The sequence below is a fragment of the Thamnophis sirtalis genome, unplaced genomic scaffold (genome assembly GCF_051295495.1).
Source record: "Thamnophis sirtalis isolate CommonGarterSnake01/CBP01778 unplaced genomic scaffold, rThaSir2_p1.2 scaffold_2, whole genome shotgun sequence".
Classification (NCBI taxonomy): Eukaryota; Metazoa; Chordata; class Lepidosauria; order Squamata; family Natricidae; genus Thamnophis; species Thamnophis sirtalis.
The window spans coordinates 45,442,869-45,468,258 of NW_028261382.1; the positions used below are offsets into that span (position 1 = coordinate 45,442,869).

The 25,390-nt window shown below is 48.0% G+C and overlaps 1 protein-coding gene across 1 annotated transcript; it reads right to left on the minus strand.

Annotated features, from left to right (window-relative positions):
- Positions 1 to 24,602, minus strand: OVOL1 (ovo like transcriptional repressor 1). The gene is made up of 4 exons (XM_087705273.1): positions 24,479 to 24,602; positions 7,070 to 7,259; positions 5,433 to 5,619; positions 1 to 1,753 (listed from the first exon to the last, which is right to left on the minus strand). Exons 2-4 carry the CDS (start codon positions 7,190 to 7,192, stop codon positions 1,449 to 1,451), a joined length of 615 nt encoding a protein of 204 aa, XP_087561399.1. The 5' UTR covers positions 7,193 to 7,259; positions 24,479 to 24,602; the 3' UTR covers positions 1 to 1,448.
- Positions 24,603 to 25,390: the final 788 nt, after the last annotated feature.

The following is a 25,390-nucleotide window of genomic DNA, read 5'->3' on the forward strand; positions in this document are numbered from 1 at the left end:
TTGCAGAGAGCCTCCAGTTCCTTTATTTTAATTAATAACAGGTAAAGAGAGGAAGAAGAAGAATAGATTACGGATAACATAATAACATTAAAAGTTCACAGGCCGAGCTCGTTTCCCCCCCAAAGTCAAAAGAGAAAGCCCGGCCGATCATGTAAACAAGATCCACACCCTGGTGTTTGGCTTAATGCCTCTTTTCCCATGCCAAAAAAACATTAGCTTCGGTGTCTCGTGGTAGAGAGACCCCGTCTTCACACATTCATCGTATTAAATAAACATAATAAAACCCCTTACGACAGTCTTCGGAAACCGTTGTAACTTGTATGATAATTCATTTTTTTCCCACCCTGCCCCGTTTCAAAGAGGCGAGGCTGATGATGTAGTCCTATATCAGCAATCCATTTCTGTATTTTATATCTTTTTTTAAAAAAAATGTTTCCCTAAAGCTCAAAATCGGTGGCTGCTCGACTCTGGATAAATAATATATTTTTCTGCATCAGTTTAAAAAGGATCACACATACACACACACAAAAAAAGAACTCACCGGATTCCAGAATGTTTGAATTCTGGGGAGAAAAAAGATGGGGTGTATCACGGAAGCTTGCACAACCTCATCCAGTCACCCCAATTGAATCCCGAGATGATTCCCGTTTTAAAAAAACGGATCCCCAGTTCAAAAACTGCCCTGAGAGCCGACAAGTCCAGGCACTTAATTTCCAAGGTCAGACTAGTCCGACCGGGCCCTGAGGCAGAAAAAGTAGTTAACACAGCTCGAAGGCATGTGATGAGGTCATCTAGTCCAACCCCCTGCCTTAATCAAAGGAGGAAATCTATCCCAGCACTTCTTGAACCCAAAGCCTCCGCTTTGAACACAACCCAGCGATGACGGGATCAATTTGCCAAATCATTTTTGAACTTTCAAAAAGGGATTTCGCCTTGAGGGGGTCTCCCCAAATCTTCACGCCATTTCGTCAAAGTCCTCGGATTCGGGTGCGAGAAACTAGGCGGCGGATTCAAAGAACGCTTAACCAACGATTCCACGTCCAGGCGCCGGAGACACGATTGTGTGTAACCACCCCAGCGAGGATTTTAAGGCAGCCCCAATGCAAGGGACTTAAGTTGCATCCGATAACACGTTTCCTACCTAGGCCAAAGGGGGTCAGAATAGATGACCTCTGAGAATCACCCCGCCCCACCCCTCCAAGCCTTGGCCTGCCACGCAGCCCAATTGAGCTCTTTGTAACATTCAAAGCCACCATTCATCCTATCCGGAAGTCTGATCCAAAAAAAAAAATTTTTTTTCCCCGCCGCGTCATGGAAGATTCACGGAGAACTCCTTCCCACGCCGGATTCAAACTACCGGTTGTGGTGGCTGGGTCCAGTGGCCAGTTCCCAAGTTCAAAGGCGCATCGGTGTGTGTGTGTGTGTCCCCCAAAAAAGGCCAGGATGTTTTAGGAACAAGGGCCAGAGCCCTGCAGGATACTCGGGGTGCCCATGAGGCTGTGAAGGCCCGTAGCCGCTTTGCGCGAGGCCTTCCGGAGTAGCGGGCTGTCGGGGTGCTGCTCCTGGAGGTGTCGGAGGTGTCCTTCTTGGCTGTCGGCCGTCGATCCGCAGTCCTCGCAGACGTAGAGTTTAGCCCGCCGCTCCTTGTAGGCGTAACTCTGCTGTACCCCGTGGATTTTTTTCAGGTGGGACTCCAGGGAACAACGCTGGGTGAAAGCTTTGTCACACAGCTGACACTTATAAGGACGCACACCTGCAGGGGAGGAAGAGGAAGGGTCCAGGGTGAATTCAGACAACCTGGATCGGGGGCGGAGAATCATTTCAGCAACGAGAGCCCCAAACCAGGCCGGATGGAATGCACGCGCCGAGTGCCAGAAACCCATGCTGCCGGTGTGCCTTCTCATGCCGGCCAGCTGGTCTTGTGCCCACCTGAGCGCTGGAAACTCAAAAGATCAGCTGGCTGGTACCCGCATGCCTATTTGGGGGCATTTGGGGACCGTTTTTCAGGCCGTTTTTCAATCATTCCCTAGCTGTTTTGGGGGCCACAAATAGCCTGGAAAACGTCCCAAAATGCCCCCAAAACTGCCTGAAAAAACAACGTGGAAACAGCCCGAAAAATGGCCCACTGTTTGGCTGTTTTTCGGTCAATTTTGAGCTGTGTTTTGGGGCAAAAATAGCCTGAAAAATGGTCCCAAAACAACCTGAAAAAACAACCTGAAAACCACCCGAAAAATGGCCCTTTTTTGGTCAGTTTCTGGCTGTTTTGGGGGACACTTTTGAGCTGTGTTTGGGGGCAAAATTAGCCTGGAAAATGGCCTAAATGAACTGAAAATGGCCCAAATGCCCCAAAAACTGTCTGTAAAAACAACCTGAAAACAGCCCGAAAATTGGTCCCATTTTTTGGCCGTTTTGTGGCTGTTTGGGTCATTTTCAAGCTGTTTGGGGGCCAAAACAGCCTGAAATGGCACAGAAAATGGACTAAAATGGCCCAAAACTGCATGAAAAAACAACCTGAAACCGCCCGAAAAAATTGCCCTTTTCTTTGGCCATTTTCTGGCTGTTTTTTGGACAATCTTGAGCTGTGTTTTGGGGCAAAATTAGCCTGAAAAATGGCCTAAAATGGCCCGAAAAATGAACTGAAAATGCCTCCCAAAATAATCTGAAAACAGCCCCAAAATGACCCTTTTTCAGCTGTTTTTTGGGTCATTTTCAAGCTGTTTTGGGGGCAAAAATAGTCTGAAAACTGCCCAGAAAATAGACTGAAAATGACCCCATAATTGGCCTGAAAAAAACAACCTGAAAAACCGCCCCTTGTTTGGCTGTTTTCAGGTGTTCCAGCACCCGTGAAGAGCAGTTGGCTGGCCCAACAGAAGCCAGAGGAGAGCAGCTGGCAGCAGGGTGCCCGCCCACAGAGAAGGCTCGGCGTGCCACCTCTGCCACCGTGCCATGGGTTCGCCATCTCGGACCTGGGTTGCCCGAGAACTGTTGTTGCGCTCGTGGCGAAGTCCCAGGTGACTTTGTCCCCTTGTCTTAAGAATGACAGGCAATCCTCCATTTACAGCTGGAACTAGAATTTTCATCATTAAGCAAGACAATCGGTTGCTGCCTGATTTTATGCCCCAAAGTTGCTTTTTTCAAGGGGCAACTGGACTTCCTTGTTTTTTCTTTAAAGACCTTTCACTTCTCCTCCAAGAAGCTTCTTCTGCTCTGGATGGTGGGGAAAGGGAAGGATTGATCCTCCTTGCAGACAGCTGGTCATTTGCATCCTTTTAGAGGGTCATTGAGGCAACTTGGATGTTTATTTGTGTCTTCTTTAAAGACCTTTTCGCTTCTCCTCCAAGAAGCTTCTTCAGCTCTGACTGGATGGTGGGGAAGGGAAGGATTTATATTCCTTGCAGACAGCTGGCCATTTGCATCCTTTTAGAGGGTCGTTGAGGCCACTTGGAGGTTTATTTGTGTCTTCTTTAAAGACCTTTCGCTTCTCCTCCAAGAAGCTTCTTCTGCTCTGACTGGATGATGGGGAAGGGAAGGATTGATCCTCCTTGCAGACAGCTGGTCATTTGCATCCTTTTTAGAGGGTCGTTGTGGCAACTTGGAGATGGGGATGGGATACGACATGGGGTATCACATTGCCTATCTCCCAGCCTACTACCCAGTCGTTTCAGCAGTTCCAAGAAGACTCCACACCTCTCGACTCTCTAAAAGGATGCAAATGACCAGCATTCCGCAAAGAGTATCAATCCTTCCCTACTTCACCATTCAGTCTATAATAATAGAATAGAGTAGAGTAGACTAAAATAGAATAGACAGAGAAGAGAATTCTGAATAGAAATAATGGAGAGGAGAAAGAAGAGAATTCTGAATAGAAATAGTAGAGTAGAATAGGGTAGGGTAGGATAGAATAGAATAGAACAGATAAAATAGAGTAGGGTAGAGTAGAGTAGAGAAAATAGGATAGGATAGGATAGGAAATAGAGTAGGGTAGAGTTGAATAGAGAAAATAGGATAGGATAGAAAATAGAGTAGGGTAGAGTAGAGTAGAGAAAATAGGATAGGATAAGAAAACAGAGTAGAGTAGGGTTGAGTAGAGTAGGGTAGGGTAGAGTAGAAGAGAAAATAGGATTGGATAGGATAGAAAGTAGAGTAGAGAAAATAGGATAGGATAGAAAATAGAATAGAGTAGGGTAGAATAGGGTAGGGTGGGCGTGACCCGTCAAACGCGCGGACGACAAAGCGCGATCGACAAAATCGCGCCTTTGACGTCATCACAGCGCAACAAAAAAGATCGAAAAATTCAAATAAAAATTAATAAAAATTAAATTAAAGCAAGCCGATTCACATAAAGGTAAGGGTTAGGGTTAGGGTTAGGTTAAGGGTTAGGGTTAGCTTTAGAGCGTTAGCGTTAGTGTTTTAGCGTTACGTTTTTCGTTACTTTAACGGTTAGGTTTAGGGTTAGGTTTAGGGTTAGGTTTGGGGGGCTTAGGGTAAGGTTTTCCCTTTATTTTTACATTTTTCGATCTTTTTCGTCGCGCTGTGATGACGTCACAGCGCGCTTTTGTCGAGCGCGATTTTGTCCTACGCGCTTTTGTGGTGGAACCAGGGTAGGGTAGAGTAGATGAGAAAATAGGATAGGATAGAATCAGAACAAGAACAGAACATTCAGAAATAGAAGAAGAACAAGAAGAACAAGAACAAAAGAACAAGAACAAGAACAAGAACAGAATATAGAGAATAGAATATAATTCTTTATTGGCAAAGTGGACACACACAAGGAAGTTGACACACGAGGAAACCGTCTTGCTTAGCAACAGAAATTTTGGCTCAGTTGTGGTTATAAGTCAAGGGCTACCGTAGAATGGAGGATTGATTGTGCGGGCACAACCACCTTTTCTCCTTTTTGGGGGGAGACATCCTTGGTGTTCGCAACTGTTGTTTTGGCATTGTACACCAGGGAGAGCTGGGAGCACTGCCTCTAACCATAATCTCCCCCTCCCCTATATATCCATAGATCTGGGTCTAAGAAAGACCCAGAGTTATGGACCCGTCTTTTTATGGGACTATCATCCCCAGCTGGGATTCGAGGTGCAGTGGCCTAGAGGTAGACCTCTCGCCTCACAATCAGGAAGCTCGATCAATCAGTTCGAGCCTAGGTAGAGGCTGATATTTCTCTCTCTGGGCACAATGAGAATATATCTGCTGAATAAAACTCCACATCGGCAACAGGGAAAGGCATCTGGCCAGTAAAACATCTCCATGCAGTTGCCCAGACACCACCCCAAGGGATTATGGGGTTGTTAAAGGATATTGATGAATCCCCGCCCGGATCCCAAAAGCCATTCCTGGCACTGGTTCTCAGATCAATCTCAGCCACGTGGGAACCGGTGACGGCGCCAGCCGCCGCCGCCGCACCCCCCCCCCCCGCGTCAGCTCACCTGTGTGCGTCCGAACGTGTCGCTTGAGGTCAAACGTGTCGTTAAACCCTTTGTTGCAGTAGGGACAGAGGTGACGTTTGATCTCGCTGTGGCACTTGAGGTGACGGTTGAGCATCCGCTGGTAGGAGAAAGCTTTTTGGCAAAACGGACAGGAAAACTGCTCGACGGGACTGTCGGCCGGGCTCACCTGCGGGAGGTCAAAGAAAGCGGTTCGGTTTGATGCTCCGCTCGGACCGGCCACTGCCCTAACCCGCCACTTCCCCCCCCTGAGATATGGTCCTCGCCAATCAGAGCGAAGCTAAGGTTCTAGTCCTCCTGATTGCCAGTAGTCAGAAAGATTTAGGCACTGCCCTATCTAGTTTGGAATTTCCAAACCCCCGATGGCATTTTTAATGGGTGGGATTTCCAAAAGGGAGACACCCCCCCTCCCAATCCTCATTTTGAAGCTGCGGTCATCAGAACTCTCGTTAGAAATATCCCATCCAACATCTAAATAAGTCCTCGACTTGCAACATTTTCATTTAGTGACCGTTCAAAGTTTTAACAGCACTGAAAAAAAAGAGATGACCGTTTTCCACCCTTATGACCGTTGCAGCATCCTCGCGGTCCCGGGATCAAAATTCAGATGCTTGGCGACAGACTCATATTTATGATAGTTGCATTGTCCCGGGCTCATATGATCCCCTTTTGTGACCAGTCATAAGTGTGAGGACTGGTCCTAAGCCAGTGTTTTTCACTGTCATTGTAACTTTGCATCAATGGTTTGTTAAGCTCCCTGTAAGCATTTCCTCCCATCTTACTCTCTGGAAAAAAATACTGTGGGGGTAAGACACCCCTAACACCCTTCGGGGTCTGTGTGTCGGGAGGTGTGTGTCTGTGTGTGTGTGTGTGTTCCAGCATAACTCTGGAACGCCTGGGCCGCTGAAATGTAAAGGAAAGAATTATATCTATAGCATCAAATCACAGTACTTTTGAGAGTGATTGTGTGCCTTTTGGATTCAAGTTCTGTTAAGCTACAGCCTGTTGTGCCTTAAAATGGCTTCTACTGTACAGCCAAGTGGAGTTGCCACGGTTACGGCTTCACAGTACTCCACAAGGGGGCTCCCTCTGGTAAGGGAGATTGGTTGCGGGTTATCGGCTAATTACAAATAAAAGAAAGGAAAACATAACAGTCCCTCCGAGCAGAAAACAAAAATCCGTCCCTCCCTTTCTCATCTGAGGCATTTCTTAGCCAATAAATGAGGGCAGCCAGAAACTAGCAATCTTCGGCACGTGCCTGCCATTTTGTGAGCGCGCCCACAACCGTCGCCGGGGCATCCCAGGTCCCCGAAGCCATTTTTTCCCTATGACTAACTTCCTTCCCTTGATCTGTACCCCGCCTCTGATTTAATCAAGCCCAGCCTTGGAGCCGCTTCCAGACAATCACACACCCCTCTCATTATCGTTATTTGTTTTTTCTAAGGCGTGCAACCTCCCTTTCGAAACCCTCAGGAAGTGTGAGAAACGATGTGGGGGTCTCCCGCTTGGGCCGTGGGAGGGGAGGGGGGGTTGGACTAGATGACCTCCAAGGTCCTTTCCCAACTCGCCGTCAATCTGGAATCAACGGAGGTTTACAAAGCCGCCGGTCCGGTCCTCACCTTGATTTTGGAGTGCGCGAAGTCGGACTCGTTTTCCTGCCGTGCCCCGCTGGAGACGTGGGCCGCGCCGTGGGGCTGAGCCGCCGCGTAGACGGAGTTGCGGATGGTCATGTCCAGCGGCATCTGGAAAGATGGCGGCTCGGCCACCGAAGGCTCGGGTCTTTCCAGAGCGCATATCCGCCTAGGGAGACTGTAGAAGAGAAAAAGGGATCTTTTTTAAAAAAGGGAGGGGATGGGGTTCCTAGAGGTCATATAGATGGTCGTCCTTGACTTGTGACCGTTCAAAACTACGATGACACTGAAAAAGTGACTTCCCACGGATGACGGTTGCACTCTTCCCGTGGCCGCGTAATCAAAATTCAGACGTTTGGCCACTGACTCGTATTTACGACGAGTCGCAGCATCCCTTTTGCAGCCTTCAGGTCAATGGGGAAAGCCAGTTTCACTTAACGACCACGTGACTAACTTCACACCTGGCAGGGATTCACTTAACAAGAGCGACGAGAAAGTCGGTAAAATGGGGCGGAATTCACTGTAACGACCGCATTCCATAACAGAGGAAACTTCCCTTGTGGTCGTAAGCCGAGGATTCCCCTTGTACACATTTAACCGGCTAACATAACTTTGAATCGTCGCTAAAGTGGTCGCAAGTCGAGAACTACCGACAACCCTCTTTGCCTGATGCAAGGAAATCAAAACTAGGATTTGTGGCTTGAAGGAAGAAACGTTGCAGTATCTTCGCGGGGTGACCAGTTCTGGCTATGCTCACCCTTCATGTTAAGCCAGGATTAAGCTACGATGAAACGTTACTGTGTGACTTCAACATCCAACAAACCCACATTTTCTTTAATCCACCTCTGGTTAAGTTTTGTCCAGCTTTCTAGAGTCTAAAATGCCCTAATTAGCAAACCCCATTCAAAACCTTATCATGGCGGCCCGAGATATCGCACAACACACCAAACCACAGTGAAGGCAAACCCTCCATGCTCCTAGATCTCATTGTGCACCACCTTTCCCCAAAATCCTTTTTTAAATCTCGCCTCGGCTCCTGCTCCTTCTCTCCACGCGAGAACGGCCGTGCTCCAGATCACATCTAACCGGAACCGAATTTAATGGCACCGCTCAAAAAGAAGGTCTCTTAACTCTATGCTTTTCATGTGCGCGACTGCATTCCCACTCACGCTAGTAAAACTATTACTAAATTTGCAGATGATACCACAGCGGTGGGACTCATATCCGGGGGGGGGGGGGGCTGAGTCTGCCTATCGAGATGAGGTGGGACGGTTTCGTGATTTGGAGACCATAATTTGCTCCTTCACATCAACAAGACCAAGGAGTTTATAGCCGTCTGTCGAAGGAATAGATCAGATATCCAGCCCTTGCTTATCAAGGGAGCAAGTGGCCAGTTTTAAGTTTCTCGATGTCGTCATAAAAAGATAGCAATAGCAATAGCAGTAGACTTATATACCGCTTCATAGGCCTTTCAGGCCTCTCTAAGCGGTTTACAGAGAGTCAGCATATTGCCCCCAACAATCTGGGTCCTCATTTTACCCACCTCGGAAGGATGGAAGGCTGAGTCAACCCTGAGCTGGTGAGATTTGAACCGCTGAACTGCTGATCTAGCAGTAGCCTGCAGTGCTGCATTTAACCACTGCGCCACCTTGGTTACCTGATCTGGGGTAATTCACATTGCAACACTGGTCAGAAGGGCCCAGCAGGGATGATACTCCCTGAGACTTCTCAGGAAGCAACAACTGAAGGGAAACGGCTGGTGACCTTCTACCGCTGCACCATAGAGAGTGTTTTAACTTAGTGCCCCTGGGTCTGGTTTGCCAATTGCACAGGGGCAGATAGGACAGGGCTCCAGAGGGTCGAAGTCATGGCCCAGAAGGTCATGGGTTGCCCCCTCCCCTCTTTGGAAGAGCTTTATAGCCCCCGTGCCTTAAGAAAGTTCAAAACATCCTTAAAGATCCATCTCATCCTGGGCATCCTTTTTTTTTTTTAACTATTACCCTCTGGCAGCCGGTACAGGAGAATAAAAACCAGGACAAACAGGCTGAAAAAACAGCTTCTCTCCCAGGGGCAGCAACCCTATTGAATTCTACGGCACAGTGCAATATTAATGCAATATCAGGAGTTTTCAGTTTCAATTATGGATTGAACGTGAAGGAGGTGTGTTTGTGTTTTGATAGTTCTAATGTACACTGAAGAGGGCATTTAATTTCGTTGTACGAGGTGCAGTGACAATGAAGGAAAGGAAAGTGAAGTAGGGGAAAATAAAGTAAAGAAAAGTAAAGAAAAGGAGAGTAGCGTAAATAAAGTAAAGGAGAGTAGAATAGAGGAGTGGAGTAGAGCAGAGGAAATTAAAGTAAAGGAGTAGAATAGAGGGCGGAGTATGGAGTGGAGTGGAGTGGAGTAGAATAGAGTAGAGTAAACTAACTAAAAGTAAACGAAAACGAAACGAAACGAAAACTAAACTAAACGAAAACTAAACTAAACGAAAACTAAAACTAAACTAAACTAAACTAAAACTAAACTAAAACTAAACTAAAACTAAACTAAAACTAAACTAAAACTAAACTAAAACTAAACTAAAACTAAACTAAAACTAAACTAAAACTAAACTAAAACTAAACTAAACTAAACTAAAACTAAACTAAAACTAAACTAAAACTAAACTAAAACTAAACTAAAACTAAACTAAAACTAAACTAAACTAAACTAAAACTAAACTAAAACTAAACTAAAACTAAACTAAAACTAAACTAAAACTAAACTAAAACTAAACTAAAACTAAACTAAAACTAAACTAAAACTAAACTAAACTAAAACTAAAACTAAACTAAAACTAAACTAAAACTAAACTAAAACTAAACTAAAACTAAACTAAAACTAAACTAAAACTAAACTAAAGAAAACTAAACCTAAACTAAACCTAAACTAAACCTAAACTAAAACTGAACTAAAACTAAACTAAAACTAAACTAAAAAAACTAAACTAATTTTCCCCAGTCGGAGGAAAAAAAACTCGAGTCTCTAGGAACACTTATCAAAAGCCGCATTCGGGGTTTATTTCCCGCCCCCACCCCCCTCCACGAACGCCTCTCGGAGCTGGCTCGCCTCCAGGTATACCTGGAAAAACCAGCCCCAGGTTGGGAGATGAAACGAGGCCAGCGCAAAAACAAGCCAAAGGGGCAGTTTCGCAAGGCTGGCCAAGGCGCTAGTCCTCATGACTTTTGCAAAACGTTTGGAAACCAAGCACGAGATTCCCACTCCCCTTTCCTCCCCCGAAAAACAACAAAAAAAATCGGCGTCCCTCTATCAGGACCCAACGCCAGCTGCACTCGCTGTAAACAGCCTGGAACCGGTTGACCGGGATGTTATTGGAAAGCGCGGCCCAACCCAGCGAGTTAATTAACCGTTTCCGGGGCTGGCGCCACATTTTAAGGGCCCATCACCTGCCTCCAGAAAGGTGGAGTAAGGAGCAGGCTGCGTGTTGCAACTGCCCTTAAAATTCAGGCAAAGAACATTACAAAAGTGGTCCCATTCTTTCCGTTGTATGACGGGAAAAAGAAAGACAGACAGACAGCCCAGCAGAAGGAAGTCCTCGACTTACAACGGGGTCGTTTTTAAGCAGATTGTAATCATATCTGGGAGTTCTGCGGGTAATCTCCGATTTAGGACCCCAATCAGCGCGCCAAATGTCCATTTCGAAGCGTTTGTGAAGTGTGTTTTGCCCTGTTTGACGGGCTTTCTTGCCACAGTTGTTAAGTGAATCACTGCAGTTAAGCTAGTTACACAGTTGTTAAGTGTTAAGTTCTTAAGCTTGTTACACAGTTGTTAAGTGAATCACTGCAGTTCTTAAGCTAGTTATGCAATTGTTAAGTAAATCACTGCAGTTCTTAACCTAATTACAAAGTTAAGTGAATCACTGCAGTTCTTAAGCTAGATACGCAGTTGTTAAGTGAATCACTGCACTTCTTAAGCTAGTTACACAGTTGTTAAGTGAATCACTGCAGTTCTTAAGCTTGTTACAAAGTTGTTAAGTGAATCACTGCAGTTCTTAACGCTAGTTACATAGTTGTTAAGTGAATCACTGCAGTTAAGCTAGTTACTCAATTGTTAAGTGAATCACTGCAGTTCTTAAGCTAGTTATGCAGTTGTTAAATGAATCACTGCAGTTCTTAAGCTAGTTACACAGTTGTTAAGTGAGACTGCAGATCTTAAGCTAGTTATTCAGTTGTTAAGTGAATCACTGCAGTTCTTAACGCTAGTTACACAGTTGTTAAGTGAATCACTGCAGTTAAGCTAGTTACTCAATTGTTAAATGAATCACTGCAGTTCTTAAGCTAGTTACACAGTTGTTAAGTGAGACTGCAGATCTTAAGCTAGTTATTCAGTTGTTAAGTGAATCACTGCAGTTCTTAACGCCAGTTACACAGTTGTTAAGTGAATCTGGCTTCCCCATTGACATCGCTTGTCAGAAGGTCCTGGGACGCTGCAACCTTCATAAACATGAACCATTTAATGACCATTCAAAGTTACAACGGCACTGAAAAAGGTGACCGAGGGGCCGTTTTTCACTCTTAATGGCCGTTGCAGCATCCACATGGCCATGTAGTAAAAATTCAGAGGCTTGGCAGCTGGCCCGTATTTATGACGGTTGCAGTGTCTCAGGGGGGAGGAGGGAGGTGGTCAGGTGATTCCCTTTTGCGACCGGGAGAATCCTAAGTTGTTAAGTGAGTTTTGCCCCGTTTTACAACCTTTCTTACCACAATTGTTAAGTGGATCCGGCCTCCTCATTGAATTGTCAGAAAGTCACAAAATGGGAATCGTGCGATACCAGGAGACCACAACCGTCGTAAGTACGAGTAAATCCTCGACTTGCAAACGCAACGGGGCCCCAAAATTTACATAGCTAAATGAGACGCCTGTTAAGTGACATTCTCCTCCACTTTACGACTTTCCTTGCCGCGTTTGTTAAGCGAATCACTGCGGTGCTTAAATCAGTCACACGGTTGTTAAATGAATCGGGCCTCCCCATGGACGTTGCTTTGCCAGAAGGGGATCGCGTGACCCCCGCGGGGCCCTGCAACCGTCATAAATATGAGCTAGTCACCAGACGTCTGAATTGTGACCATGGCGACGCAACGGTCGTAAGTGTGAAAAACGGCCATAAGTCCCTTTTTCTTGGCGACGTTTGTCACATTGAACGGTCTTGAAACGCAAAGTGTTGTAAGTCTTATATGGTTCTTCTTATATAAGAAGTATATTATGTACTTCTACCCCGTTTCCCCAAAAATAAGACCTTCCTCCAGATAATAAGTCCAGTCGGGCTTTTGAGTGCATGCGCTAAAATCAGCCCTCCCCTGAAAATATTGCAACACAGCCGCAGCCATGAGGTGCCCACGCTCGCCGCCTCCTGCACCCCAAAAATAATAAGCCCTCCCCCAAAATAAGGCTGATTTTTTTAGGGGGGTTCAAAAGAAAATAAGACCCGGTCTTATTTTCGGGGAACCACAGTAAGTGGTAGTTTCTTCTCTTTTTTGTAAAAGTTTTTTTACTGTTTTCCTTTTAAAATAAACATTTCATCCGTCATTAATCAGTATGTCATCTAAATACAATTTTTTATTGGTGTCGTAATAGTTCTAGCTTACCACCAAATTCTTTATAAACATCTCTTCTTAGTTTAACATTACAACTTAACATATCTGCTCTGATAACATTTCTCTTGCTCAATTATTTAATTGTATACCTTTTTTCTTCCCAGTCGTCATCTGTCATATTAATAATTTTACATACAGCCTCCTTTTAAATGTATACTTACATAACAATCCATTATTATTTTCTCTCTCTCTCTCTCTCTCTCTCTCTCTCTCTCTCTCTCTCTCTCTCTCTCTCTCCCTTGCTTTTTCTCATTCACTTTGTCTTCTTTTCTTCATTCTGTCTCTTTTTCTCTCATTCTTGCCCTCCCTTTCTCACTATCTCTTTTCCTATTCTTTCTCTTTCTCTCATTCTCTCTCTCTCCCTTTTCTCATTCTTCCTCCCCCCCCCCTCATTCTTTCTCATTCATTCTCTCTTGGTTTTCTCTCTCTCCCTTTTTCTCATTTTTCATCTTTGTCTCTGTTTCCTCATTCTTTCTCTTTCACTCTCTCTCTCTCGCTTTTCTCTCTCTCATTCTCCCTCTCCCCTCCAATTCTCTCTTTTCTTATTCTTTCTTTATTCTGTCTCTTGGTTCTTTCTCTCCCATTCTCCTCTCATTCTTTCTCTCATTCTCTCTCTCTCATTTTCTTATTCTCTCTCTCTCACACACACTCTCTCTCTCTCCCTTTCTTTTTCTCATTCTCTTCATCTCCTTTTCTTCATTCTTTCACTCTCTCTCTCTCTTGGTTCTTTCTCTCTCGTTCTTGTCCTCCCCTTCTGATTATCTCTTTTCCTATTCCTTCTCTTTATTCTCTCTCGGTTCTTTCTCTCATTCTCTCGCCCTCCCTTTTCTCATTCTCCCCCCCTCATTCTTTCTCATTCATTCTCTCTCTTGGTTTTCTCTCTCTCCCTTTTTTCATTCTCTTTGTCTCTGTTTCCTCATTCTTTTTCTTTCACTCTCTCTCTCTTGCTTTTCTCTCTCTCATTCTCCCTCTACCCCCTCCCCAATTCTCTCTTTTCTTATTCTTTCTTTATTCTGCCTCTTGGTTCTTTCTCTCATTCTCTCTCTCTCTCTCTCTCACACACACACACACAGACACACTCTCTCTCTCCCCCTTCCTTTTTCTCATTCTCTTCATCTCCTTTTCTTCATTCTTTCTCTCTCTCTCTCTCTCTCTCTCTGTTCTTTCTCTCTCGTTCTTGCCCTCCCCTTCTGATTATCTCTTTTCTTATTCTTTCTCTTTATTCTCTCTCTTGGTTCTTTCTCTCATTCTCTCGTCCTCCCTTTTCTCATTCTCCCCCCCCCCTCATTCTTTCTCATTCGTTCTCTCTCTTGGTTTTCTCTCTCTCCCTTTTTCTCATTCTCTTTGTCTCTTTTTCCTCATTCTTTCTCTTTCACTCTCTCTCTCTTGCTTTTCTCTCTCTCATTCTCCTCCCTCCCCTCCCAATTCTATCTTTTCTTATTCTTTCTTTATTCTGCCTCTGGGTTCTTTCTCTCCCATTCTCCTCCCATTCTTTCTCTCACTCTCTCTCTCATTCTCTCTCTCTCTCTCTCTCTCTCTCTCTCTCTCTCACACACACACACACACACACACACACACACACAATCTTTTTGGGACAAAGGGTGCACCAGATTCAAAACATCATTTCACACAGTTTAAAATTCATATCCATATTTCCAGCTACCATCCTAACAGTATGACCTAGCTTAGTACGTAATACTACTAGTAGTTTCTGCTGGTTTTCCAAACCCAGAAATGAAAACTCCGTTCCCGCAATCCAACGGCATCCTTCACCCCAAAATTTAATCCCACGTTTCGCTTTTCCACTTAGACGGAGCAGCCCGAAGTAAACTGGCAAGGCCCATCAAATTTGTCAGCACATTTATTCGCCTTTTAAGTTCGCCTTTTTTTTTTTAATTAAAAGGAATCGGCGACGTTCTGTGCCAAAAAAATATATATATATTAAATCAAACATAAATTGCACCGCATTCCAAAGCTAAAGAACTGAAAGGAATTAACAGCGTTATTTGGGATGATTTAACAGCAGAAACAGTTTAAAAATAAATAAATTAATCTCTGTGAATGCGTCGCTCTTCACGTTCTCAGGAGCTCCGTTTCGCTGGTCGTGCAGATCATAATCACAGCTGGGTGATTTTCGGTTTAAAACCACAATCGGCGCGTAAAATTCCCGTTGCCAAGCCAAAGAGTTCCTAGTTGTTAAGCAAATGCCTGCCGTTGTTAAGCTAGTTATACAGTTGTTGAGTGAGCGGGCTTGGGTGGGTGGGTGGGGGGTTTGACTAGATGACCTACAAGGTCCCTTCCAACGCTGTTAATCGTTTCATCCCCATTGTCAGAAGGTCGCAAGAAGGAATCATGTGACACACACACACAGGGCACCACAACCGTCACAGACACGAACCGTTTGGTGACCGAAGTTTCAAAAAAAGTGACTTACGACCATTATTCACACTTACGACCGTCACAGCATTCCCCGTGAACAAAATTCAGACGTTTGGCCACTGACTTGTATTTATGACGGCTGCAGTGACCCCCGGGGTCACACGATCCGCTTTTGCGGCCTTCTGCTAAGCCAAGTCAACGAGGGAAGCCAGATTCACTTAACGACTGCGCGGACTAACTTAACCCCTTCGCGATGATCCACTTAGCAATTGCGGTAAGCTCGGTCGTAAAACGGGGCAAAGCTTGCCGAACAAATGCCTTAGCTTAGCTTAGCATCGCAAATTTGTGGTCGTAAGCCGAGGACTACCTGTAAATGCCAGTTGCCAGGCGTCTGAGGTTTGATCACGCAACCACGGGGATGCTGCAACGGTCGTTAAGTGTGAAAAACGATCGCAAGTCCCTGTTTTCAACACCGTTGTAACTTTGGACGGTTGTAAATCGAGGACTGCCTGTATTCCATCCTTTTCCCAAGATTACCGATCCTCGCTGATCTTTCACTGGAGTTAAGTTAGCAAGTGGATGTTTTCCTGGCATTTTAAAATGGAAGAAATAAATAAAAACCCATCAGTTTTGGATTTGAAATGCGAGCGTCCCGGGTGATTGGTCGTAAAGAAGGGGTTTCACGCTGCCCCCCTCCACTGCTTTTGGGGGCGTGGGGGCCTGAGACCCAACCTCTCCTTGTTCCCACTCCTTCAGTGATATGCAACACAGCCCCTTGATGCCATCAGCCAAGGCAAGACAATGGGGGGATCCAAACCCCAAGTTTGCTACCCATGTTATGAGGCCCAAAACTGAAGCCTCAAGATCTTTGTTCACACATACACACAGAGACACACAGAGACACAGACACACAACTCAGCCCCAAAACACTTGGGGAGAATCAATTTCTGTCTCTCTCTCTCTTTCCCTTTCCTCTCCCTCCTGCTCTCTTTCTCTGTCTCTCTCCATCTATTCTCCCTCTCCTTCCTCTTTCCTTCCTCTTTCCCTCCCTCTCCTGCACTCTCTCCCACTCTCTCTTTCCCCCGCCTCTTCTCTTTCCCTTCCTTTCCTCTCCCTCCATCCCTCCCTCTTTCCCTCTCTTGCCCACGCTCTTTCCCGCTCTCCTCCTCCTCCGTCTCTCTCCCTCTCCCTTTCTTTCCTTCCTTCTCTCCTTCTCGGTCTCTCCCCATCTCTTCTATCCCCTCCTGCTCTGTCCCATCTTTTTCCCTCTCCTTCCTCTCTCCCCATCCCTCCCTCTTTCCCTCTCCCCCTCTCCCTCCTGCGGTCTCTCCCTCTCTTTCCTCTCCCTCCTGCTCTGTCTCTCTCTCTCTCTCTCCCTCTTTCCCTCTCCCTCTCTCCCTCCTGCACTCTCTCCCTCTCTTTTCCCCCTCTCCTTCTCTTCTCCCTCTCTTTCCCTTTCTTTCCTCTCCCTCTCCGTCTCTTTCCTCTCCCCACCTGCTCTTTCCCTGTCTCCCTCCATCTCTTCTCCCTATCCCTCTTTCCTCTCCCTCCCTCCCCCCTCTTTTTCTATCCTTCCCTCTCTCTCCCTTTCTCTCTCCCGTTCTCCTTCTCCCTATCTCTCTCTATCCCTTTCTTTCCTCTCCCTCCCTCTTTCCCTGTTTCTCTCCTTCTCTCTCCCTGTCTCTCTTTCCTCTCCCTCCCTCTCTCCCCCTCCCCATCTCTACCCAGCCTATCTGGCAGGGTTGTTTATAGGATGCTAGAAACCACGAAGCCAACTGATTTCCCCAGTTGCAACGGATGGCTGTGAAGGTTGGACCATAAGGAAGGCTGAGCGCTAAAGAATGGAGGCCTTTGAACTCTGGTGCTGGAGAAGACTCCTGCATTGAGTCCCTTGGACTGCAAGGCCATCCAACCGGTCAGTCCTAGAAGACATCAACCCTGGCTGCTCTTTAGAAGGCCAGATCCTGAAGAAGAAACTCAAAGACTTTGGCCACCTGATGAGAAGGAAGAAGGACTCCCTGGAGAAGAGCCTCATGCTGGGAACGATGGAGGGCAAAAGAAGAAGAAGGGTCCAAAAGAAGAAGAAGGGAACGTCAGAGAAGGAGGTGGCTGGATGGAGTCACTGAAGCAGCCAACCTGAGCTTCAACGGACTCCAGAGGATGGGAGAGGACAGGAAGGCCTGGAGGAACGTTGTCCAGGGAGTCGCAATGGGTCGGACACGTCTTCACGAATAACAACAGAAGCCAAGAAAGGGGAAAAAACGCAAAACTTCTGGGCAAGACTTAAATCTAAAAACTGTTTATCGTTTTCATTGTCCTTCCCAAAAGAGGTTCTGAGGTGGGCCAGCTAACAGGTCCATCGGCGGCTTCGTTTTGCATTTCCGGATCCTTCTGGACCGCTCCAGGAAAGCAAGATGGCGGGAACCACGCCGGAATGTTCCTCTCGACTCACGAACCTGGAATCAGGCTGCCAGCATGATTAATTAGATGCTAATTACAGGCTCCTAAAGTGGAGGCTGTAGCAGCTTGCCAAGTAATGCAAAAAATGTCCTACGCCAAATATTAGCGGCCTCTCCTAAAAAATCACTTATAGGTTCCCCCCTGACCCCCATCTTTCCCCCCTAACCCCCCTGCCAGAGGGAAATTCATATTCAGAAACAGAGGGACTTCAAATATATATATGAATAAACACCGTTGGCCAAAAGGAAACAAGGCAGAAAAGGATTGTCCTCAATCAGAATTAAACAATAAGGATTGGAGGTAGAGGGAGAAAACTTGCCAGGTTCCAGGTGGATTTTTGAAAAAAAATGTGTTACTTTTTTAAATTTGTACCTCACCTTTCTTATTTTTTAGAAATAACTCTTCAGGGGGCGAATGTAACCCATCCCATTTCCCCCCCCTCCTATTTTTCCACAACGACAACCTTGCGAGGTGGGCTGGGCTGGGCGAGTAAGACTGGCCCAAAGTCACCCAGCTGGCTTCCATGGTTAAATGGGACTAGAACTCACGAGTCTCCTGGTGATTGGCCCAAAGTCATCCAACTGGATTTAATGCCAAAGGGAGAACTAGAACTCGCCGTCTCCTGGTGATTGGCCCAAAGTCACCCAGCTGTCTTTCATGCCTAAGGGGGGGACTAGAACTCATTGTCCCCTGGTGATTGGCCCAAAGTCACCCAGCTGACTTTCATGGATAAATGGAACTAGAACTCACAGTCACCTGGTGATTCGCCCAAAGTCATCCAACTGGATTTAATGCCAAAGGGAGAACTAGAACTCGCCGTCTCCCGGTGATTGGCTCAGTCACCCAGCTGGCTTTCATGCCTAAGGTGGGACTAGAACTCACTGTCCCCTGGTGATTGGCCCAAAGTCACCCAGCTGACTTTCATGGACAAATGGAACTAGAACTCACAGTCGCCTGGTGATTGGCCCAAAGTCTCCTATTTGGCTTTCATGCCCAAGGGAGGACTAGAACTCACTGTCTCCTGGTGATTGGCCCAAAGTCACCCAGCTGGCTTTAATACCCAAAGGAGAACTAGAACTCACTGTCTCCTGGTGATTGGCCCAAAGCCACCCAGCTGGCTTTCATGGCTAAAATGGGACTAGAACTCACCGTCTCCTGTTGAAAACCTCTATGCACCTCTTCCTTGAACCGATCTGAAGGGTTTTAGATTTCAGCTCCCAGAATCCCCCAGCTAGCTGGGCCATTTGCCCCAAATCCCAGGGGGCGGGCCTTCCCCCCGCTGCTGAGCATTCTGGGAAACGCTAGAGACCCCGGGTTGTCTCTGGCTCATTCACAGTTCCACAAACAGGGCCAGCCCAGGAGACGGGATGGGTAAACAAGCTATGCCTCAACTTGGTCAGCAAATCCATCCAGCCACAATTCATGAAGCAAACCAGTTTAACCTGGCCCAAGCCCACACACACACACACACACACACATACACACACACACGCCCATCGTGAGGCTGCCTTCGTTCCGCAGAGAGGGAACGGTTTCTCACCGTCGGCTCTCCTCTGGGCTAAGCAAGGGGGCTGGATTCCCAACCACCAAGCCATCAACCACCACCCCCTTCCCCTTTATTTAAAAACCAACCCTAGCCTGTCATGTGAATATTTACAACTTAATCCTGGTTTATTGTGGGGAAGGGGGGGGGAGAGAGAAAACCGTCGCCGCTCGGGTTTTTAGATTTCGGGCCGCGGTTTCCTCTGCGAAGCGTGTTTCAATTCCGTTTCTGAACGTTTCGCCACCCTACTAGGTAACGTCATTCTCCTTATTCAACATTTACGGAACCTGGTTAATTGTTTTTCATTTGTTGTTCTTCTTCTAGACCAGTGTTTCTCAACGTTGGCAACTTGAAGATGTCCGGGCTTCAACTCCCAGAATTCCCCAGCCAGCATTCGCTGGCTGGGGAATTCTGGGAGTTGAAGTCCGGACATCTTCAAGTTGCCAACGTTGAGAAACACTGGTCTAGACGCTTCCTCTAAAGAACATTATAGAATATTTTCCCAGGAGTCCAGGGATTGGAGGGTTTTTTTAAAGCAGAGACTGGACAAGCCATTTGTCTGGGCTGATACAGGGTCTCCTGATTGAGCAAGGGTGGGTGGGGGTGGACTGGAAGACCTCTAAGGCCCCTTGCAGCTGTTATTATTGGGTGAGGAGGTCCTCGGTGGTGTCTGAGCTCTTGTAGACGTTTCATGACCCAACTAGGGAACATCATCAGTGTTAGAAGGGACAGATAAACCGAGAGCAAACCCCTTCTAGCACTGATGATGTTCCCTAGTTGGGTCATGAAACGTCTGCAAGAAAACCACCAAGCTCAGAGAGCACCAAGGACCCCACAATCCTCCTCCTTTTCTCTCTGCTTCTTCCTCCTTCATCCCTCCTCCTCCTCCCCACAATCCCCATTCCCTTCTAGCACTGATGATGTTGCCTAGTTGGGTCATGAAACGTCTGCAAGAAAACCACCAAGCTCAGAGAGCACCGGGGGGGGGGGCTCCTCATTTCAACCCCAAGTTAACCAAATATTCTCTTTGATTGGTGCCTTTGATTCTACGCTGTTGCCATTTATTATTAAGAAGGGGGGGAAAACGTTACATGGAGCAAATTGTTGCCCGTTTACAACAACCACTCCAATCTCAGCAAGGGCAAAGTTCACCTTCCTTGCCCCTGATCCTCACCTTCAACTTCCCATCCTATCTTGAGCTTGGAAAAGAAAGGAAGAAGAAGAAGAAAGCATGCCCTCCCCTCTTTTTCCAGAGCCATCTCTCCTTCCTTCTCCTTGCTCTCCAATTCTCCTTCCTTTCTTCTCTCTACTCCTCTCTCTACTCCTCCCTCCCTTCCCTTTGCTCTCCTTCTTCCTTCTTTCCTTTCTTCCTTCGCTCCTCTTCTTCCTTCCCACCTCCTGTCCTCTCCCTCCCTCCTTCCTTCCCTCCTCTCCTTCTTTCCCCTTGCTCTCCAATTCTCCTTCCTTTCTTCTCTCTACTCCTCTCTCTACTCCTCCCTCCCTTCCCTTTGCTCTCCTTCTTCCTTCTTTCCTTTCTTCCTTCGCTCCTCTTCTGCCTTCCCACCTCCTGTCCTCTCCCTCCTTCCTTCCTTCCCCTTGCTCTCCAATTCTCCTTCCTTCTCCCTCCTCCTTCCTTCCTTCCTTCCCCTTGCTCTCCAATTCTCCTTCCTTTCTTCTCCCTCCTCCTCTCTCTCTCCTCCTCCCTCCCTTCCCTTTGCTCTCCTCCTTCCTTCTTTCCTTTCTTCCTTCGCTCCTCTTCTGCCTTCCCACCTCCTGTCCTCTCCCTCCCTCCTTCCTTCCCTCCTCTCCTTCCTTCCCTTGCTCTCCAATTCTCCTTCCTTCCTTCTCCCTCCTCCTCTCTCTCTTCCTCCCTCCCTTCCCTTTGCTCTCCTCCTTCCTTCTTTCCTTTCTTCCTTCGCTCCTCTTCTGCCTTCCCACCTCCTGTCCTCTCCTCCCTCCTTCCTTCCCTCCTCTCCTTCTTTCCCCTTGCTCTCCAATTCTCCTTCCTTTCTTCTCCCTCCTCCTCTCTCTCTCCTCCTCCCTCCCTTCCCTTTGCTTTCCTCCTTCCTTCTTTCCTTTCTTCCTTCGCTCCTCTTCTGCCTTCCCACCTCCTGTCCTCTCCCTCCCTCCTTCCCTCCTCTCCTTCCTTCCCCTTGCTCTCCAATTCTCCTTCCTTCCTTCTCCCTCCTCCTCTCTCTCCTCCTCCCTCCCTTCCCTTTGCTCTCCTCCTTCCTTCTTTCCTTTCTTCCTTCGCTCCTCTTCTGCCTTCCCACCTCCTGTCCTCTCCCTCCCTCCTTCCTTCCCTCCTCTCCTTCCTTCCCCTTGCTCTCCAATTCTCCTTCCTTTCTTCTCCCTCCTCCTCTCTCTCTCCTCCTCCCTCCCTTCCCTTTGCTTTCCTCCTTCCTTCTTTCCTTTCTTCCTTCGCTCCTCTTCTGCCTTCCCACCTCCTGTCCTCTCCCTCCCTCCTTCCCTCCTCTCCTTCCTTCCCCTTGCTCTCCAATTCTCCTTCCTTCCTTCTCCCTCCCCTCCCTTGTCTCCTCCTTCTTTTCTTCGCTCCTCTTCTCCAATTCTCCTTCTGCTTTCCTCCTTCCTTCTTTCCTTTCTCCTCCTGTCCTCTCCCTCCTTCCTTCCCTCCTCTCCTTCCTTCCCCTTGCTCTCCAATTCTCCTTTCTTCCTTCCCCTTGCTCTCCAATTCTCCTTCCTTTCTTCTCCCTCCTCCTCTCTCTCTCCTCCTCCCTCCCTTCCCTTTGCTTTCCTCCTTCCTTTTCCTTTCTTCCTTCGCTCCTCTTCTTCCTTCCCACCTCCTGTCCTCTCCCTCCCTCCTTCCTTCCCTCCTCTCCTTCTTTCCCCTTGCTCTCCAATTCTCCTTCCTTCCTTCTCCCTCCTCCTCTCTCTCCTCCTCCCTCCCTTCCCTTTGCTCTCCTCCCTTCTTTCCTTTCTTCCTTCGCTCCTCTTCTGCCTTCCCACCTCCTGTCCTCTCCCTCCTTCCTTCCCTCCTCTCCTTCCTTCCCCTTGCTCTCCAATTCTCCTTCCTTTCTTCTCCCTCCTCCTCTCTCTCTCCTCCTCCCTCCCTTCCCTTTGCTTTCCTCCTTCCTTCTTTCCTTTCTTCCTTCGCTCCTCTTCTGCCTTCCCACCTCCTGTCCTCTCCCTCCCTCCTTCCCTCCTCTCCTTCCTTCCCCTTGCTCTCCAATTCTCCTTCCTTCCTTCTCCCTCCTCCTCTCTCTCCTCCTCCCTCCCTTCCCTTTGCTCTCCTCCTTCCTTCTTTCCTTTCTTCCTTCGCTCCTCTTCTGCCTTCCCACCTCCTGTCCTCTCCCTCCCTCCTTCCTTCCCTCCTCTCCTTCCTTCCCCTTGCTCTCCAATTCTCCTTCCTTTCTTCTCCCTCCTCCTCTCTCTCTCCTCCTCCCTCCCTTCCCTTTGCTTTCCTCCTTCCTTTCCTTTCTTCCTTCGCTCCTCTTCTGCCTTCCCACCTCCTGTCCTCTCCCTCCCTCCTTCCCTCCTCTCCTTCCTTCCCCTTGCTCTCCAATTCTCCTTCCTTCCTTCTCCCTCCTCCTCTCTCTCCTCCTCCCTCCCTTCCCTTTGCTCTCCTCCTTCCTTCTTTCCTTTCTTCCTTCGCTCCTCTTCTGCCTTCCCACCTCCTGTCCTCTCCCTCCCTCCTTCCTTCCCTCCTCTCCTTCCTTCCCCTTGCTCTCCAATTCTCCTTCCTTCCTTCTCCCTCCTCCTCTCTCTCCTCCTCCCTCCCTTCCCTTTGCTTTCCTCCTTCCTTTTCCTTTCTTCCTTCGCTCCTCTTCTTCCTTCCCACCTCCTGTCCTCTCCCTCCCTCCTTCCTTCCCTCCTCTCCTTCCTTCCCCTTGCTCTCCAATTCTCCTTCCTTCCTTCTCCCTCCTCCTCTCTCTCCTCCTCCCTCCCTTCCCTTTGCTCTCCTCCTTCCTTCTTTCCTTTCTTCCTTCGCTCCTCTTCTGCCTTCCCACCTCCTGTCCTCTCCCTCCCTCCTTCCCTCCTCTCCTTCCTTCCCCTTGCTCTCCAATTCTCCTTCCTTCCTTCTCCCTCCTCCTCTCTCTCCTCCTCCCTCCCTTCCCTTTGCTCTCCTCCTTCCTTCTTTCCTTTCTTCCTTCGCTCCTCTTCTGCCTTCCCACCTCCTGTCCTCTCCCTCCCTCCTTCCCTCCTCTCCTTCTTTCCCCTTGCTCTCCAATTCTCCTTCCTTTCTTCTCCCTCCTCCTCTCTCTCTCCTCCTCCCTCCCTTCCCTTTGCTTTCCTCCTTCCTTTTCCTTTCTTCCTTCGCTCCTCTTCTGCCTTCCCACCTCCTGTCCTCTCCCTCCCTCCTTCCTTCCCTCCTCTCCTTCTTTCCCCTTGCTCTCCAATTCTCCTTTCTTCCTTCCCCTTGCTCTCCAATTCTCCTTCCTTTCTTCCCTCCTCCCCTTCCTTCTTTCTCCTTCCACCTCTCTCTCCTCCTTTCCCCCTTCTCCTTGTTCTCCAATTCTCCTTCCTTCTCCTTCTTTCTCTCTATTCTCCTTCCTCCCTTCCCCTTACTTTCCAATTCTCCTTCCTTCCTTCTCCCTCCTCCTCCTCTCCTTACCTTTCTTCCTTCTCCCTCCTCCCTTCCTTCCCCTTGCTCTCCTCCTCCTCTCCCTCCTTTCTTTCTTCCTTCCCTCCTCTCCTTCCTTTTTTTCTTCCTTCCTTTCTTCTCTTCCCATTTGCGCCTCCGGCCTCCCCAACTCAACCAACCACTAAATTGCCGGCGCGTTCAAACATTCCAGAAGGCGGAGTAGGCTGCGCTTAACTGCGCTTCCCAGGCCGGGGGGCGGGAGGAGGGGAGACACAATGGGATCGCTGGGCAGGTGTGATTAGCAGCTTTTCAACCTCCCCCCCCCCTCGACCCCCTTCCCCCCCACACTCCCCCCCCCACAAAAAAAATCCGACGGGAGTACAATAGGCAAATTCCTCTTTTTTTGAAGTGATGCCTGATAACGGACCTTTCACAGCCCTCCTCCTCCCCCCCCCTCCCCGTCTTGAAAAATAAGGTGGAGCGTATAGGATCGCGCTTCACAGCCCGGGGCGGTGGAGGGAAACGACCCAGGCCCGAGAAAGGAGCCCCTATTAACCCCCTGGGCCTCTTCCCCATTTTCTTTCCCCTCCCCCCCCCATTGGGCCCAATCCACTATGGGACATCCGCTTCACTCTTTCCAATAGTTTCCCCAACTCAGAACACAGATTTTTGTTTTGTTTTTTTAGCTTCAAAGTAGCAAAACCCGGAACCCTCGTTGTGTTATTGTTGAGGATAACAACAACAGCAGCAGCAACAATAGTTCCAAAAGCCAGACCCGTTGCTACCTCTCCCAGTCCCCGCCCGCCCGCGAGACTCACCTGGCACGTACACCTCTCCTCGTTCTTCGTCGGGGAGCTCGCTCCAGTTCCTCCGGCCCGAAACGCACGTTTTTTTCACCAGGAAAGCTCGGGGCATTTTGGGAGCTCGAGGTCAGCTAGTCTGGCCGCCGTTGAACTTCCCAAGTTGGCTTCCCTCGCCAGGGCGGAGGGAGGAGGAGGAGAGGAGGAGGAGGAGAAAACGAAACAGGAAAGAAAGAGAGAAGAGAAAGAGAAAGAGGGGAGATAGAAAGAGAAGAAAAAGGAAGGAAGGAAAGAGAAAGGAAGGAAGGAAGGTAGGCCAATACCAATAACCAATCAATCAATCAATCCAAACCACCGGCGACTTCCGAATCCGTCCATTAAGGGCTCCGGGACGTTCTGTGTTCCGTGTGCGCGCCCGATGGAACGTTGAGCCTCGCCGGAACGAACCTTGGCGCCGCGAACGTTCGATCCTTGGAACGTTCGTCTTGGGCGAACGTTCCAAAAAAACTTTCCCCTGGCGCGCGAGGCTCAAGGTTCAAAGGGAAGGTGGGAGGTGGGGGGGGGGGAAGGAAAGGAAGGAAGGAAAGAAAGAAGAAAGAGAAGGAAAGAAAGAAAGAAAGAGAAGGAAGGAAAGAAAGAAAGAAAGAAAGAAAGAAAGAAAAGAAAGAAAGAAAGAAAGAAAGAAAGGGAGGGAGGAGCGGCCACCAGGTGAGCCAGAAGCGAGGCGCCGATATATTTTTCCTCCTCTTCGCTTCGCTTTCCTCACCTTAACGCTCCCACTTTTTTTACTCCGGATCGAAGCGGGGCTCCCATCAAAATGAAAGCGGAGAACAATCCCGATTTATTGAATTTTAAATTAAATCCTTTTTAAAAGAGTTCAGGAGGACAGGCGGGGGGGGGGGGGAAACCACCTCGTCCCTCTTGAGAACG